At 41.6% G+C, this 19,482-nt stretch overlaps 2 protein-coding genes across 2 annotated transcripts; one reads left to right on the forward strand and one right to left on the reverse strand.

The window, feature by feature from the left end:
• Positions 1-3,729: 3,729 nt before the first annotated feature.
• On the reverse strand, positions 3,730-5,595 carry LOC104212103 (protein PHYTOCHROME KINASE SUBSTRATE 4). The gene has a single exon (XM_009761288.2). The coding sequence runs from the start codon at positions 5,510-5,512 to the stop codon at positions 3,944-3,946; it is 1,569 nt and encodes a 522-aa protein (XP_009759590.1). The 5' UTR covers positions 5,513-5,595; the 3' UTR covers positions 3,730-3,943.
• Positions 5,596-18,829: 13,234 nt separating this feature from the next.
• LOC138883541 (uncharacterized) lies at positions 18,830-19,253 on the forward strand. The gene is made up of 2 exons (XM_070164235.1): positions 18,830-19,114; positions 19,227-19,253. Exons 1-2 carry the CDS (start codon positions 18,830-18,832, stop codon positions 19,251-19,253), a joined length of 312 nt encoding a protein of 103 aa, XP_070020336.1.
• Positions 19,254-19,482: the final 229 nt, after the last annotated feature.

The following is a 19,482-nucleotide window of genomic DNA, read 5'->3' on the forward strand; positions in this document are numbered from 1 at the left end:
ATTTCGATTTCGTTTTTCTCTTATGATGGATACTTTGGTACGTTTTATCATCGGTCCTTAGGGAATGTATACTCCTCTGTAATCATATTAATCACATGTTGGGGTTCCTCCTGCTCGACCTGCTTGTTGACGTCCCTATTCTTGAAATGATTTTTGTCCCGCTCACTTAGTAATTCTCGATGATGCCCATTATTGAACAAACACGCCATTTCTTCCCTTAACTGCTGACAATCCTCAATTTTATGCCCGTGAGTACCGTGATATTTGTATATCAAATTGTGATCCCTCTATGCCGGATCATACTGGAGTGGTCTCGATTATTTGGTCTCTTTGATGCGACCGATGGCTGACATTGTACTCGCTGCATCTATGTTGAAGTTATATTCTGATAGCTTCGGGGCATCTCTGACTTCGGGTGATCTGTCAAACCCGTTTCTATTCACCAACCCTCGATTGCTCAGACCCTGATCATTTTTTCTGTCATTCCTGTTCGGATAGCGACTGGGTCCGTTTCCCCATCTGTTTGAGTTGTAAGGCTCGTACCGATCTTGGGTTGGCCTCGACTCCTGATCCACTACTCTTTTAGACTTGTCGTTCACTCTACTAGGATAAACCGACCCTGAGGGGGTCCCTAATTGGTTATCCTCGACTCTAATTTTTGAGTAGTACCTGTGTTGGAAATCGGCCCAGGTAACCACTAGATACTCTACCAAATTTTGCTTCAGTTGTTGAGACGCAACCGAACTTTAGGGGTTGAGCCCCTGAGTAATTGCTTGAATGGCCCAATTGTTTGCAACCAGTGGCAGGTCCATTCGTTTCATTTGGAGTCTCGACACAAATTCTCTAAGAATCTCGTTATCCCTCTGCTTGACTTTGAACATGTCCTATTTCCTCGTCTCAACCTTAATGACCCCGGCGTGAGCTTTAATGAAGGCATCTACAAGCATAGCAAATGAATCAATAGAGTTTTGAGGCAAGTTGTGATACCATATAATTGCTCCTTTGGATAGGGTTTCCCCAATTTTTTTCAGCAATACCGACTCGATCTCGTCATCCTCGAGGTCGTTGCCTTTTATATCACAAGTGTAAGAAGTCACATGCTCGTTTGGATCTATGGTCCCATTGTATTTGGGAATATCGGGCATTTAGAACCTTTTTGGAATCGACTTTGGTGTCATGCTCGGGGGTAAGGCTTTTGAATGAACTTTTTGGAATCCAGTCCCTTCACTATCGGAGGTGCCCCCGGGATCTGATCGACCCTCGAGTTGTAAGTTTTCACTTTTTTATCATTTGTCTCTATCTTCTTTTCGATGGATTCTACCCATTTTGTCAGTGCCTCGAGCATTTTTATCACATCGGAAGATTCCCCGAATTCGGTCCCGTCGGGTTTTGTGACAATCCGTCTTTCCTCCAAGTATCTTCTCCAAGTCGTTCGGGTTCAGCCGCATTGTGATTTTGACTCTGCAGTTGTGCTATGGCAACTTGTTGGGCTTGCAACATCTCAAAAATCAAACGTAAGCTAATTCCATTGCCTCCCCCTTTGAGTGCCTCACGAACCGACGGCCGACGTGCCCTTTGAATGCAGTTATTGGGGTCAGTTGTTAGGTTAGTATTGACAACAACCTGTGAATTGACATCGACTGGATCAGCAATTGGAACCCCATTAGGGTCGATAGGGGGTACGCTATTGCTTGGCACCCCATTGTTATTTTCACCGTGGTGGTCTGGTTCGGCATCAACATTCAAATGAGCAGATTGAGAATCTAACATATTGAATAGTCCTGAAATCATACTTCAAAGAACAAGTGTAAAATAGTGTGTATTATCAAGATTCGTATTGAATTACCACTATTATCCTTAACCCCACGATGAGCGCCAAACTGTTTACCCCTTAAATTGGATAACAATTAAATTTATACGCGGTTTAAAGGATACGTGATTTAATTTAATACAAATAATCAAAGAATGGCAAATAGTTGAATTGAAATGAGATAAAACGATCATTCCAAAGTGACGTAGTGATTAAGCCTTGTGTTTAGCTTAAATGCCGACGATTGGTCTCGATTGAGCCCTCGAGATAGAGCTTGGATATGAATAAACGAATGAACAATTGAAGAACACTTAGAACAATTGCTAAGAGCCAAAGTAAATTTTGTTGCGTTGATATTCGTGTAAAAAGCAGTGTCAAAAAATAAAGGGGCTCTCCTCTTTATGTATAGTAGAGGAGTTTTAATCTTAATACAAGTCTAAATAAGGTAAAAAAAAATTCCTTCCTTTTCTCCCACGAAAATATGATTCGCAGTTAATACTGAGCGTGATCCGCGCCGCAATATCCGGCCGATGGGTGATATTTCGGCTCCCCGTTTATCTTCTTTAACAGACTTTCCTTCATCCTCGATTCTTCATCTCACTCGAACTTGATTCTCCCCGGGTTTGGCCGTGCTCGAGACCCGATGTATCATTTGTCCGCTCCTGATTTCGATCTGTGGGTATCTTCAGTCTCACTCAGGCCTATAACAAGTAGCGTCATTCCTCGCTTCACAAAGGGAAATCGAGGGTAATTCTATCCTTGATCCAGATGAGAAATTTGACCGCTAATTTAAAACTTTCACTAGAACTTCTAACTGCAACGACAAGAAATATACAATAACGCTATTGACGTTGAGAAAATGAAGCTGAAGTACTGCTGAAAAGAAGCGCACATTCCTTTGCAGAAAAAATTATATACTGACGATTATATAAGTATTTGATATTCGAAATCTACTAGTACAATTTGGACAATAAGATTCACTAAATTAAAGAGAGTAAAGTATTTCCTATCAAAATCCGAAATATTTTATTAAGTATGGAGGAATCCCAACAATCGCATCATACCCTTGACGGTAGAGAGGAAGAGTTTGGACTTTGGAATCTCCTTTCATAACGCTATAGCCTTTGAGGCTTCCAGGTTCCAGCGACATACTTGACTAAGAATTTTATTAGTGTATTTTATTCTTTAATAATAGACTAATTACATTATATTTCAGTTACCATATTCGACGTACAATAAATAGTTTATACATATGCTGTAGAATACGTTAACCTGATAGTATAGCAAAATTATACATTGGATTTAAGACACTGATAAAGTAAATTCTTCCATTGGCCATATATAGGTGCATGAACAACAATTAGAAACGTCACACATCTCGACCTACCTACTATTTAGGTAACCCCAACTAGATCCTGTTCGGGCATTTACTCAAATTTGCTGGCAAGATTTAGAGGCGGGCCCAAGATTTAGTGAGCGCGGGCACTATGATATTCGATATAAATTTATCACTAACTCATAAAGATTGATACGAGAGCCTCTGCTAATACCTGATTACTTCTTGAAGATATTTGAAAATACATATGGAGATTTTGCCGAAGTTTTCGGGTGCTGGTGACCCTCTTCCCAGGGGTGAATGTATCATAATGCCATAAGTTCAATCGAACTCATAACTTTTGACACGAAATACAAATTTATGTGTAAAATCAACTAAAATCACAACAAGAAATATATATGAACTCATAACTTTAAAAATATAATATCTTCAATGCTAATAACTTTAAAGGTTGAACCCATAAAGTTTAAATTCTAAATCCGCCTCTGTCTCTTCCTACAATGTGCGTCCGGCTCTGGCAAAATCAAAGCTACTGATAAAAAATATATTATTTCCGTTACATTTTATGTGGCAGAATTCAGAGTGACATGACCAAATGACTTAATTGGGAGTGTCAATTCGAAATAAACTTTACATATTAAGAAGCAGCATAAAAATTACTATTAGTCATAATTATTAATAATTCAAAATATTTTTAGAAAGTCACGAGCAAATAAATTTATTTAACTCTCCAATAAAAATACCATGTAAAGTGAAAGTAAAATATAAAAACATGGGAGTGTCAAGGAACTTGTTTGTCATGCTGCAAAGGCAAGAGACAAGCGTGCAGAATGAGAGCTAGCAATGGGTGGCTTATTATTAGCTCTGGCCACTGCCCTACTGCTCACATGTCCTGCCGCAGAAATTAATGGCAATGGTGGCCCCTCGGCCGACGCAAATTTCACCGGTTTTGGACCGACATTTACTGCCTTCTCATGCCGACAACTCAACAATCCACTCCCCTTCCACTTTCCTCCGTCACCGCCGCTGCCACTGCCACCACCGCCACTGAAAAGTCTCATATTCGACATATTATCAATTTCAGAGATAGAGGAATAATTAGTAATACTAGCACGGTCGAAACCTTCAGCTGTAGTAACACTCCAATCGATACTGACTTCGCTCGGTGCGTAACACTCTGTAGCTGCAACGCTCGGGGTAGCTGGCTCGTCGAGTGAATTTCGTTGACGATACATAGGACAAGAAGTTGCGATCGAAGTAGAAAAGCTCTCAATTTCAAACAAATCCGAGCTTGCGTCACTTGCAACGTCATCGTCTGTTGCTGTCACACGCGAAATCGGGCTCCCTGGGAACGGGAAATTACATTCTGTTGATTTTCTTGAAGATGGTTGAAAAACTTCTAGTGAATCTCGGGCCGGATCTTCTAATATTGGGGAAATGGACATTGTAGGTGGAGGTTTGATTCCGAGTTTAGCTTGTGCTGATTGGTTCAGAATTGGGAATGAAAATCCCCCTGCTGTTTCAGTAAACGGCCTAACTGATGCCAACACGCGCTGTTGACATGCAATTGTGCTAGGCGTTACATGCGTCTCTGACTCTGATAATCTTTTCTGTATCGTTCCAATTTTATTTATTGTTTCTAAAGGGGCGACATGGGCCTGTGATGGTTGCGGTCTCTGAAGATGTCCGTTTGAGTTTAGAATTGCTGCTCTCTGTTGTATTTCAGTCGAATTTTTCTGAGACATGTTGGCAGCTTTTTCAAGTACCCTATGATTGTGTTTGACAGCAAAATGTTCCGTCCCAGTTTCTGTTCTAGGCTCCGAATTAGTTTCCTCAACTTGAACCGATTTCTTCCCCGAGCAAGGACATTTTCGGCAAAAAAACCATTTACGAGTACTAAAAGAACCTCTTTTTTCCTCATTGGGAGTACTTCTCAATGAAACTGCAATAGCTCCTGGAGGATGTGATAACAAGCCAGTTTGGCTATTCCAACTAGCTTCAGATGAAGCAGTTGGAGTAGCACGAAAAGAATTGGCACGAAAGTTTCTTCCGTAGCCATTATCTACGGAAGAAACCGACGAAACTCGAGGAACTGAAGCTAATTCGGATTGATCCGCTAAGTTCTTTTGGGTTTCTGGAGAGGAATCATTGCTTTCACTGAAATATTTTTTTGCTTCAAACACTTTTATTTCAGAATCTTCGGGGATATGTTCTTTTGGTTTGAGATAAGAGGAGAATGATGCATCTTTTAGGATATGGTTTTGGACAAAGCATCTGTACTTCAGGGGATGTTCTGGTGCACCAAGAATAGCAGGGTTCTGAGAGGATTTGTAATTTAAGGTTTTAACTGTTGTTGGGGAATCCATTTTTTCTTTTTTTCTGGTTTTCTTTTGTACAACTACACAAAAGAGCTAGCTAGTACTATTATTTATACTAAGTCTTGAGACAATATTTGCTCATCACCTAGCATTTTATTTGGATTTTTTTTTTAAAAGAACCTTCCTTCCTTTATTATTACTATTATTTTTTTTCTGTTTTCAGATGTCAGTTGTAAATTTGGATTGATCATATAGATTTAACCTTATCTATACCTGGAGCCACTCCCCCAGTGGTCCTGCCATTACGCCGCATAACAGAAGCTCGTGTAGAATCTTTTATCCGGTATAGCAGCGGTAGGAAAAAAAAAAGGTTGTCCGGTGCATAAGATATTTCGCGTTCACGCAAGTCCGGGGAAGAGTCGCACTCCAAGAGGTGTGATGTAGACAAGCTATCTTCATACAAGCATTAGTGGCTGCTTCCACTGTTCGAACTCGTCCTATAAGTCACATGGAGACGACTTTACCGTTACACCAAAATATAATAGCGGTAGAATATAACAAAATATTACGGCCTCTTAACATTAATTGGGGATAGTAGATGTCACGACCCGGATTTCCCACCCTCGGAAATCGTGATGGCGCCTACTCGTAGAAGCTAGGCAAGCCACGTAATTTAGAAATTTTAACTCTTTCGTTTTAGTCCTTTTTAACAAATTGTAATAACAGGTGATCAACATTTAAATAATAGCGAAAGATGAAATCAAGCGGAAGACTTAGACTAATATAATACCCAAAATAAATATGGAAATGCCAACATGCGTCTCTACCCAGAAACCAGTGCCATAATATTCACGGACTGTCTGTGAATACTACATACAGATGTCTGAAGAAAGGAAATACAGTCTGTCTGGGATACAATGAAAACAGAACAGATAAGCAGATAGAAGAGACGTCGGGCCTGCGGACGCCTGCAGGACTACCTCGGGATCTCTGTGGACTGAAGGCTGGCTCCCCAAGTGTTACTGTCCTGGTGCTGCTCCGATATCTACACAGAGTGCAGATTATAGCATCAGCACAGCTGACCCCATGTGCTGGCAAGTGCCTGGCCTAACCCCGACGAGGTAGTGACGAGGCTAGGACCAGACTCTAGATAAAACCTGTGCAATTATATAATATACAGCGAAAAATAAACAGGCAAAAGCAGTTTAAATGGGAGGGGGTGCATGCTTCGGGGGACACATCAAATCCGATAGAAATAAAGAGAAATATGAGAGAAACAATTCAAAATCTATATCAAAGCAATAATAATAATGTTGCGGCGCGCAACCCGATCCATTTATAACATTTTTGCGGCGTGCAACCCGATCCAATATAATATTGTTGCGGCGTGCAATCCGATCCATTGTACCTATCATTGTTGCGGCGTGCAACCCGATCCATTATAACATTGTTGCGGCATGCAACCCGATCCAATATAATATTGTTACGGCATGCAACCCTATCCAATATATATATCATTGTTGCGACGTGCAACCCGATCCAATATAATATTGTTGCGGCGTGCAACCCGATCCAATATATTTATATACCTTAAACTCATCCATACCACAAATCCTGGCAAGGGATCAACAATAAACTACACTATCCCGGTAAGGAAATTCAACAATAAAAGTATATACGTCCCGGCAAGGAAGAAACAGCTATAACCAAATCTTAACTCAACTCCTACTCGTCTCAGCTAACACCGATACTCAATCATAAGTAATTTCCATGAAAATAAACTAAATCCTCGCTCAATATCGAGAATCACCAATTAAAGAATCCGTAGTGCCATTTAAGAACACAACAATTATCAATTTAAGACTCACGGTCATGCTCGACACCAATGTATAGATACTCGTCACCATGCATATATGTCGTACTCAACAAGAAGCAAATAGCAAATAGGACACAACTCCTAATCCCTCAAGCTAAGGTTAGACCGAACACTTACCTCGATACCACGAACACAATTCACGATTCAATTATAGCTTTACCCCTTGATTCCACCACCGATTCGCTCGTATCTAGTCACAAGTTACTTAATTACATCAATAAACACTTAATGAATCAATTGGAATGCATGAAAATGAGTTTTCTAAAGTTTTACCCAAGAAGTCAAAAATCGCCCCCGGACCCACATGGTCACAACTCGAGGTTCGAACCAAAACCCGATTACCCATTCCCCCACGAACCCAAATATATAATTTATTTTGAAATCAGACCTCAAATCGAGGTCCAAATCCCCAATTTTTGAAAAACCTAGGTTCTACCCAAAACACCCAATTTCCCCCATGAAAATCATTGATTTTGAGTTGAAATCATGTGAAAAGATGTTAATGATTGAAGAAAATTAGTTAAAAATCACTTACCAAAGTTTTGGAGAAGAAAGGTTATTTGAAAAATCGCCTCTTATGTTTTTGGGGTTTTGAAAAATGAAAAATAACTGAAAATCCCGTCTTAATATACTCCTCTCAGACTCCCTTGTGCGGACCGCACAAAATCAACTGCGGCCGCACAGTCACCAGTGAACCTGTGCGGACCGCACAAAATCCACTGCGGCCGCACAACCATCAGTGCGGATAGCACAAAACCAGTGGGGACTACATTAGCAAGTTCAGAGAGTTGCAGTTTTTCTGAACCTCCAATAGCCATGTTTAAGCCTAAGACACCCCCGGAACCTACACGAAACTCACCCGAGCCCTCAGGGCTCCAAACCAAATATACACACAACCTCAAAAACATCGTATGGACCTACTCATGCGATCACATCATCAAAATAACATGTAAAATCATGAATTAAACCTCAAAACTCAACATTTTCATGAAGAACTCTCAAAGTTCATAACTCTTCAACTGGAAGTCCAACTCACGTCAAATAAACTCCGTTGTTCACTAATCTTTACAGACAACATATATAAATCATATAGAACCTGTACCGGACTCCGAAACCATAATATGGGCCCGATACCACAGGTTTCACATCACATTTCACTTTAAAAAATCTTTATATTTTTTCAGAAATTAATTTCTTTCAAATATTCATTTCTCGGGCTTGGGACCTCGGAATTCGATTCCGGGCATACTCCCAAGTCCCCTATTTCCCTACAGACCCTCCGGGACCGTCAAATCACGGGTCCGGGTCCGTTTTCCCAAAACGTTGACCGAAGTCAAATTAATTTATTTTATAGTCAAAATTTATCATTTTCACAGATTTTCATATTTGGACTTTTTGACTACGCGCCCAGATGCGCACACAAATCGAGGTAATACTAAAAGAGGTTCTTAAGGCCTCGGAATGCAGAATTTTATTTTAAAACAAGTGATGGCCTTTTGGGTCATCACATTCTCCACCTCTAAAACAACTGTTCGTCCTCGAACGGACATAAGAATGAATTACCTGAGTCGGGGAAAAGATGGGGATAACGGCTCAACATATCGGGCTCGGACTCCCAGGTCGATGCCTCAGGAGGCTGACCTCTCCACTGAACACGAACAAAAGGAAAACTCTTTGATCTCAACTGACGAACCTGCCTGTCTAGAATAGCTACTGGCTCCTCCTCATAAGACAAGTCCTTATCCAACTGGACAGTGCTAAAATCTAACACGTGGGATGGATCGCCGTGATATTTCCGAAGCATGGACACATGAAACACTGGATGCACGGCTGATAAGCTCGGCGGCAATGCAAGTCTATAAGCCACCTCTCCCACTCGATCAAGAATCTCAAACGGGCTGATGAACCTAGGGCTAAGCTTGCCCTTCTTCCCGAATCTCATCACGCTCTTCATAGGCGACACTCGAAGCAATACCCGCTCATCGACCATGAAAGACACATCTCGGACCTTGCGGTCGGCATAACCTTTTTTCCTGGACTGAGCAGTACGAAGCCTATCCTGAATAATCCTGACCTTGTCTAAGGCCTCCTGAACCAGATCCGTAGCCAACAACCGAGCCTCTCCCGGCTCAAACCATCCAACTGGAGACCGACACCGCCTACCATATAAAGACTCATAAGGAGCCATCTGGATACTCAACTGGTAGCTGTTGTTGTAGGCAAACTCTGCTAAAGGCAAAAACTGATCCCACGAGCCTCCAAAGTAAATGACACGAGCTCGGAGCATATCCTTCAAAATCTGAATAGTCCGCTCGGACTGCCCGTCCGTCTGAGGATTAAACGTTGTGCTCAACTCAACCCGCGTGCCCAACTCTCACTGAACTGCTCTCCAGAAATGGGAGGTAAACTGCGTACCTCGATCCGAGATGATAGACTCAGGCACACCATGAAGACGAACAATTTTCCGGATATAGATCTCAGCTAACCTCTCGGAAGAGTAGGAGACCGCCACAGGAATGAAATGCGCTGATTTGGTCAGCCTATCAACAATAACCCACACTGCGTCGAACTTCCTCTGAGTCCGTGGGAGACCAACAACAAAGTCCATAGTGACACGCTCCCTTTTCCACTCAGGAATCTCAATCTTTTGAAATGAACCACCAGGCCTCTGATGCTCATACTTAACCTATTGACAATTCAAACACCGAGCCATATATTTCACGATATCCTTCTTCATTCTCCGCCACCAATAATGCTGCCGTAAATCCTGATACATCTTCGCGGCGCCCGGATGAATAGAGTACCGGGAGTTGTGGGCTTCCTCCAAAATCAACTCTCGAAGCCCTTCCACATTAGGCACACACACTCGACCCTGCAATCTCAAAACTCCATCATTACCTAAGGTAACCTGCTTGGCACCTCCGTGCTGCATCGTGTCTCTAAGGCACACAAATGGGGATCATCATATTGCTGATCACGGATACTCTCCAATAAAGAAGAACGAGTGACTGTGCAAGCCAACACACGACTAGCTCAGAAACATCCAACCTCACAAACTGATTGGCCAAAGCCTGAACATCCCACGCAAGCGGTCTCTCACCGACCGGAATATAAGCAAGACTGCGCATACTGGTTGACTTCCTACTCAAAGCATCGGCCACTACGTTGGCCTTTCCCGAATGATATAAGATAGTGATATCATAATCTTTCAACAACTCCAACCGCCTCCTCTGCCTCAAATTCAACTCCTTTTGCTTGAACAAATACTGAAGGCTCTTGTGATACGTGAACATCTCACATGCCACGCCATACAGATAATGCCTCCAAATCTTCAACGCATGAACAATGGCTGCCAACTCCAAATCATGGACCAGATAATTCTTCTCATTAATCTTCAACTGCCGCGAAGCATAAGCAATAACCTTGCCATCCTGCATCAACACCGCACCAAGTCCAATACGAGATACGTCACAATAAACTGTATAAGGCCCTGAATCTGTGGGCAACACCAACACCGGTGCCGTAGTCATAATTGTCTTGAGCTTCTGAAAGCTCGCCTCACACTCATCCGACCATCTGAACTGGGCACCCTTCTAGGTCAACCTGGTCATCGGGGTTGCGATGGATGAAAACCCCTCCACGAACCGACGATAGTAGCCTGCCAGCCCCAAGAAACTCCGAATCTTTGTAGCTGATGCTGGTCTAGAACAATTCTTGACTACCTCAATCTTCTTCGGATCAACCTAAATACCCTCTGCTGATACGACATGACCCAAGAATGCAACTGAACTCAACCAGAACTCACACTTTGAGAACTTAGCATATAACTGACTATCCCTCAAGGTCTGAAGAACCATTCTGAGATGTTGCTCGTGCTCCTCCCGGCTACGGGAATGAATCAAAATAGCATCAATAAAGACTATCACAAATGAGTCCAAATAAGGCCTGAACACTCGGTTCATCAAATCCATAAAAGCTGTTGGGGCATTTGTCAACCCGAATGACATAACCAAGAACTCATAATGCCCGTACTGAGTGCGGAAAACTGTCTTAGGGACATCAGATGCCATAATCCTCAACAGATGGTAGCCTGATCTCAAGTCAATCTTCGAAAATAACTTGCCCCCCTGAAGCTGATCAAACAAATTATCAATCCTCGGCAATGGATACTTATTCTTGATTGTAACCTTGTTCAACTGCCGGTAATCAATACACATCCTCATTCGACCAATCCTTCTTCTTAATAAACAACACCGGCTCACCCCAAGGCAAAATACTAGGCCTAATAAAACCTTTTTCAAGCAAGCCTTGCAACTGCTCCTTCAACGCTTTCAACTCATACAGGGCCATACGATACGGCGGGATAAAACTGGGCTGTGTGCCCGGAGCCAAATCAATGCAAAAGTCAATATCCCTGTCGGGTGGCATACCCGGCAGGTCTGAAGGGAATACCTCAGGAAACTCGCGAACAACGGGCACAGAATCAATAGAAGGAACCTCAGTGCTAGAATTACGAACATATGCCAAATAGGCCAAACACCTCTTCTCGACCATACGCCGAGCGTTCATATAAGAGATAAAACTACGGGTAGAGTGACCAGGAGTCCCTCTCCACTCTAAACGGGGTAAACCCGGCAAGGATAAGGTCACAATCTTGGCATGACAGTCCAAGATAGCGTGGTAAGGTGATAACTAGTCCATCCCTAATATAACATCAAAATCGACCATGTCTAGAAGCAACAAATCTACACGAGTCTCAAGACCCCCAATCATAACTATACAAGAACGATGGACTCGATCTACCACAATAGAATCACATACCGATGTAGACACATAAATAGGAACACTAATGAATCACTAGGCATGACCAGATACGGTGCAAAATAAGATGATACATACGAGTATGTAGACCCTGGATCTAATAACACTGAAGCATCTCTATCACAAACAAGAATAATACTTGTGATAATCGCATCTGAAGCCTCAGCCTCGGGCCTGGATGGAAGAGCATAACATCGGGGCTAGGCCCCACCACCCTGGACAATATCTCTGGGACGGCCTGCAGCTGGCTGGCCTCCACCTCTAGCGGTCTGAGCTCCACCTCTAGCACCTCTACCCCCATCTCTAGCTGGCTGGGCAGGCTTTGGAACACCTGGTGCCTGAACCATAGTACGGGGACCCTGCTGCTGCGACTGAGTACCCACCAATCTCGGACAAGCCCTCCTAATATGACCATACTCACCACACTCACATCATCCACCTGAGTGTTGCGGCTGAGGAAACTGAGACTGACCTTGGAGACCTGAATGACCACCCCGAAAACTCTGAAGCGGTGGTGCACTGATAGGAGTTGGTGGTGCACTGTAGGACTGCTGATCAGAATACTGCATCTGCGAACCATGGCTACCTGAAGCACCGTGAGAAACCTGAAGGGCTGACTGAAAGAGCTTAGGAGGATGGCCTCTACCATACGAATCTCTGCCTCTAGACGAGGCACCACTGAATCTACCTGAATGATGGGGCCTCTTGTCCGACCCATGACCACCTCCTTGTGACAGGACCATCTCAACATTGACTGCCTCCTGAAAAGTAATCTCACTCCCAGCCTCCCTAGCCATATGAAGATGAATCGGCTGAATAAGACCGTCAATATACCTCCTCACTCTCTCTCGGTAGGAAGTATGACAAGATCATGGCGAGCAAAGTCGATGAATCTGGTCTCATACTGGGCAACAGTCATGGAACCCTGCTAGAGATGCTCAAACCGCCTCCGATAGGCCTCTCTCTGAGTAATGGGGAGAAACTTCTCCAGAAATAGCTGTGCAAATTGCTCCCAAGTCAAGGCTGGTGATCCGGATGGTCTAGCCAAGCAATAATCTCTCCACCAAGTCTTGGCGGATCTAGACAAGCGAAATGTAGCAAAATTGACCCCATTGGTCTCAACAATCCCCATGTTCCTGAGAACCTCATAACAACTATCTAGATAATCCTGGGGATCCTCAGTAGATGCACCGCTGAAAGTAGTAGTGAAGAGCTTGGCGAACCTGTCCAGCCTCCACAAAGCATCGACAGACATAGTCGCTTCGTCACCGGTCTAAGCTACCACACCCGGCTGAATTGCTCCAACTAGCTGAACTGCTGAGGTCTGAATCTGAGGAGCTACCTACCCCGGAGTGCGAGTAGCAGGAGTCTGGGCTTATCCTCCAGCCGTAGAGACGGCTGGTGCTACGGGAAGCAAACCTGCCTGGGTGACACTCTCCATGAGGCCCACTAGCCGGACTAGAGCATCCTGAAGAACTGGGGTAGCAATAAACCCCTCTGGTACCTGAGCTGGGCCTACCGGAACTGCTGGGGCCGGAACCTCCCCGTCAAAATCAACCCGAGGCTTCGCCACTGGTGCTGATACTCGGGGCCGAGCTCTGGCTGCTGAGCGGTGGATGAGGAAGCGCGTGTTCTCGCCATCTGCGAAAGAACAAAGTAGAAATTCAATTAGCATTGAGAAACAACCCCGCACGACAAGAAAGAACAAATGTCAAGTTTTCCTAACTCTATAGCCTCTAGGGGATAAATACATACGTCTCCGTACCGATTCCTCAGACTCTACTAAGCTTGTCCGTGAATTGTGAGACCTATGTAACCTAGAGCTCTGATACCAATTTGTCATGACCCAGATTTCCCACCCTCCTGGCGCCTACTCGTAGAAGCTAGGCAAGCCACAAAATTTAGAAATTTTAACTCTTTCGTTTTAGTCCTTTTTAACAACTTGTAATAACAGGTGATCAACATTTAAATAATAGCGAAAGATGAAATCAAGCGGAAGACTTAGACTAATAAATATGGAAATGCCAACATGCGTCTCTACCCAGAAACCAGTGCCACAATATTCACGGACTGTCTGTGAATACTACATATAGATGTCTGAATAAAGGAAATATAGTCTGTCTAGGATACAATGAAAACAGAACAGATAAGCAGATAGAAGTGACGCCGGGCCTGCGGACACCTGCAGGACTACCTCGGGATCTCTGTGGACTGAAGGCTGGCTCCCCAAGTGCTACTGTCCTGGTGCTGCTCTGATATCTACCAAGAGTGCAGATTATAGCATCAGCACAATTGACCCCATGTGCTGGCAAGTGTCTGGCCTAACCCCGGCGAGGTAGTGACGAGGCTAGGACCAGACTCCAGATAAAACCTATGCAATTATATAATATACACCGGAAATTAAATAGGCAAAAGCAGTTTAAATGGGAGGGGGTGCATGCTTCGGGGGACACATCAAATCCAGCAGAAATAAAGAGAAATATGAGAGAAACAATTCAAAATCTATATTAAAGCAATAATAACATTGTTGCGGCGCGCAACCCGATCCATTTATAACATTGTTGCGGCGTGTAACCCGATCCAATATAATATTGTTGCGGCGTGCAACCCGATCCATTGTACCTATTATTGTTGCGGCGTGTAACCCGATCCATAATAACATTGTTGCGGTGTGCAACCCAATCCAATATAATATTGTTGCGGCGTGCAACCCGATCCAATATATATATCATTATTGCGGCGTGCAACCCGATCCAATATATATATCATTGTTGCGGCGTGCAACCCGATCCAATACAATATTGTTGCGACGTGCAACCCGATCCAATATATTTATATACCTTAAACTCATCCATACCACGAGTCCCGGCAAGGGATCAACAATAAACTACACTATCCCGGTAAGGGAATTCAACAATAAAAGTATATACGTCCCGGCAAGGAAGAAACAGCTATAACCAAATCTTAACTCAACTCCTACTCGTCTCAGCTAACACCAATACTCAATCATAAGTAATTTTCACAAAAATAAACTAAATCCACGCTCAATATCGAGAACCACTAATTAAAGAATCCGTAGTGCCATTTAAGAACACAACAATTATCAATTTAAGACTCACGGTCATGCTCGACACCAACATATAGATACTCGTCACCATGCCTATACGTCGTACTCATTAAGAATCAAATAGCAAATAGGACACAACTCATAATCCCTCAAGCTAAGGTTAGACCGAACACTTACCTCGATGCCACAAACACAATTCACGATTCAATTATAGCTTTACCCCTTGATTCCACCACCAATTCGCTCGTATCTAGTCACAAGTTACTTAATTACATCAATAAACACTAAATGAATCAATTGGAATGCATGAAAATGAGTTTTCTAAAGTTTTACCCAAGAAGTCAAAAATCGCCCCGGGCCCACATGGTCAAAACTTGATGTTCAAACCAAAACCCGATTACCCATTCCCCCACGAACCCAAATACATGATTTGTTTTGAAATCAGATCTCAAATCGAGGTCCAAATCCCAGTTTTTGAAAAACCTAGGTTCTACCCAAAACACCCAATTTCTCCCATGAAAATCATTGATTTTGAGTTGAAATCATGTGAAAAGATGTTAATGATTGAAGAAAATGAGTTAGAAATCACTTACCAAAGTTTTGGAGAAGAAAGGTAATTTGAAAAATCGCCTCTTATGTTTTTGGGGTTTTGAAAAATGAAAAATAACTGAAAATCCCGTCTTAATATACTCCTCTCAAACTCCCTTGTGCGGACCGCACAAAATCAACTGCGGCCGCACAGTCACCAGTGAACCTGTGCGGACTGCACAAGATCCACTGTGGCCGCACAATCACCAGTGCAGACCGCACTAACAGGTTCAGAGAGCTGCAGTTTTTCTGAACCTCCAATAGCCATGTTTAAGCTAAGACACCCCGGAACCTACCTGAAACTCACCCGAGCCCTCAGGGCTCCAAACCAAATATACACACAACCTCAAAAACATCGTATGGACCTACTCGTGCGATCACATTATCAAAATAACATGTAAATTCATGAATTAAACCTCAAAACTCAACATTTTCATCAAGAACTCTCAAAGTTCATAACTCTCCAACCGGAAGTCCAACTCACGTCAAATAAACTCCGTTGTTCACCAAACTTACGGACAACATATATAAATCATATCGAACCTGTACGAGCTCCGGAACCATAATACGGGCCCGATACCATAGGTTTCACATTACATTTCACTTTCAAAAACCTTTATATTTTTCAGAAAATAATTTCTTTCAAAAATTCATTTCTCGGGCTTGGGACCTCGGAATTCAATTCCGGGTGTACGCCCAAGTCCCCTATTTTCTTACGAACCCTCCGGGACTGTCAAATCATGGGTCCGAGTCCGTTTACCCAAAACGTTGACCGAAGTCAAATTAATTCATTTTATAGTCAAAATTTATCATTTTCACAGCTTTTCACATTTAGGCTTTTCGACTACGTGCCCGGACGGCGCATGCAAATTAAGGTGATGCTAAAAGAAGTTTTTAAGGCCTCGGAACACATAATTTCATTTTAAAACAAGTGATGACCTTTTGGGTCATCACAGTAGACTCCGCCTCCATTGAATGATTGGTGCGGCAGTTAGGCAACCTTAGACGAAAGAGTAGTTTTTTAGGACGGGTAGTTGTGTATCACCATCTCACACCAATTAAAGTTACCATAAGAAAACCAAAGTGCAATCTACCAATTTAGACTTATATATTTGCTTTGAATTATTTTACATGTTTTAGGATGTAGGTAAAATGTCCTATGCCCATGTAATTGTTAGATATCAATTTCAAGTTCGATGTTCTAATAAATTAGCCAACTGTGGTTAGATAATGGAATTATGTTATTCATTGTCACTGTTAACACAAGAATTCTTTAGTGGAAATTTGGTCCTGGCGATGTAGACCTGAAAAATATTGCTGTAGCCTCTATGGCGATGAGATGTAACAATAATCTTGAAGAGGACCTTAACGTGATCGCCCAGTACTGGTTGTTGGATTTATCAAATTAATATTGTTGACATGGATGTAGTACTATACAACTAATGTGCACTTGTATTTTATTTAACTAATAAGATATATAAAAAATGTACTCATCCTATCACCACACCTGTACATATATGTCCATAAAAACTGCAAATTATCGTTCGCCTTTTTGACCTTTAGTAAATGTATTTTTAGTTGGATAAAATTGTAAATACAAATAAAAATTTATAAAAAAATAAAATTGTCGTGTGACAAAAAAGGAAAAGAAGAAAAGAACAAGTTGGATAATCCTCCTTCAATTAATATCCAAAACAAAAGTGATTATCATAATAAAAAGAATTAATAGGAGAATTAGCAGGACACTTATTATTTAATACCCCTATTGAAGAGAAGTCAAAATTTATGTAGGTTCAAAACGAAAAAGAATAAGAGAATAGCTAAATGCAAATAATTTTATTTTTTTTGAGAAAAAATAAAATTGCCGTATGACAGAAAAGGAAAAAAGATAAAGAGAATTAGGACCCGTTTGGATATAGATTTCCAAATATTTTTTGAAAAAATTGATTTGGGTGAAGTTTAATTTGAAATTGAAAATGTCTTTGGACATGAATTTTGTGGTAGGTTTTAACATGTTAAAAGGCTAAAAAGTCCCAAATTGTCATAATTCAACCTAATAAAAAAGTCTTAAGCTATATTGAGATTTGAAGTTTTGATTTTCAAAATCTCCCAAAAACTGGATTAATTCTATAAAGAAAAACATACTTAATTTTTTTTTTTTTTTGGAAAAAAATTTCACAACTTATGGCCAAACGCCTACTTAGTGTGAAACTTCTCCTTCAATTGATTATCCCTAACAAAGCAGGTTAAGAAAAGGAAAAAAGAAATATTAGGGGAATAAGTAGGAAGTTTGTTACTTAATATCTCTATTAAAGAGAAGTCAAATTTTCTGTAGGTTCAAAAGGAAAAAAAAAAAATAGAATAACTAAATACAAATAAAGTTTTTTTTTTCTTGAAAAACAATAAAATTGCCATATGACGCAAAAGGAAAAAGGTGAAGAGAATTAGTGTGAAACTCCTCCTTCAATTGATATTCCTACAAAGAGTGATTGTCGTAGTTTAAGGAAAGAAAAAAGAATTATTAGGACAATAAACTGTTGAAGGTGTCACATGAGTGGAGTGACAGCTGGGTCCTTGCTGTTGTAGGATTAGTTAGAAGTAGTTGTTAATTAACTAACTAGAAATGGTTAGGTCAGTTATACAGTGTATAAATACATGTACAATGTATTATTTTCAATAGAACAGGGAAAGTTCATTTCGTCTCATTTCTTCTTTGTTTCTTCTCAATCGTGTGAAGCTTTCACAGATGCATTCATGGCAGAAGCTCAACATGGTATCAGAGCTTAACACGATAGTCACGCTCATCCGATTTTCATTTCAATTTCATATGAACAAAGCTTCGCCTCCTTCCTCTCCTTTGTCTACTTTCCTTGGAAATATCGAATCAACAATAGCGACGGAGAAAATATATCACACTCATCCCTTGTTTGTGCATCCTTCAGATACTCCAATCTCCATGTTAGTTCCGGTTAAGCTCACAGGTTCTGAGAACTAAGGGATATGGTGGAGATCGATGAGAATTGCACTTCAAGCAAAATGGAAGCTAGGGTTCATAACTGGTACCTGTAACAAGGATCAATTTAGGCCAGAATTGCATGAAGATTGGGAAACATGTAACGCAATTGTGCTCTCGTGGATCATGAACATAGTGTTACCAGATTTACTTAGTGGAATTGTGTATGCTTCTAATGCTCACTTAGTTTGGGAAGATCTAAAAGAGAGGTTTGATAAGGTGAATAGGATGAGGATTTTTCAGCTACATCTAGTAATTGCTACGATTTCTCAAGGAACAGATTCAGTATTGTAACGACCCAGCCAGTCGTTTTATGACTTTCAGCTCCGTTTTCTCCATTTATGCTTCTTTATGTGTTGTTCAGCTGTATTTCATCGTATCTTATTGGTTGGTTCAGGTTCGAAGTGTTCTTGGAGTGGAATGAGACACTTAGTCTTTTATTTAGAAGCTTAAGTTGGAAAAGTAAATCGGGTGTTGACTTATGTGTAGAAGATCTCGGATGTGAATTATGATGGTTCGGATAGCTCCTTTAGGTGATTTTGGACTTAGGAGCGTGTTCAAAATGTAATTTGGAGGTCCGTGGTAGAATTAGGCTTGAATTGGCGAAATTGGAAATTTGGCATTTTTCAGTCGGCAGTGAAAATCTTGATATC

This window comes from Nicotiana sylvestris, chromosome 12 (assembly GCF_000393655.2).
Source record: "Nicotiana sylvestris chromosome 12, ASM39365v2, whole genome shotgun sequence".
Lineage (NCBI taxonomy): Eukaryota > Viridiplantae > Streptophyta > Magnoliopsida > Solanales > Solanaceae > Nicotiana > Nicotiana sylvestris.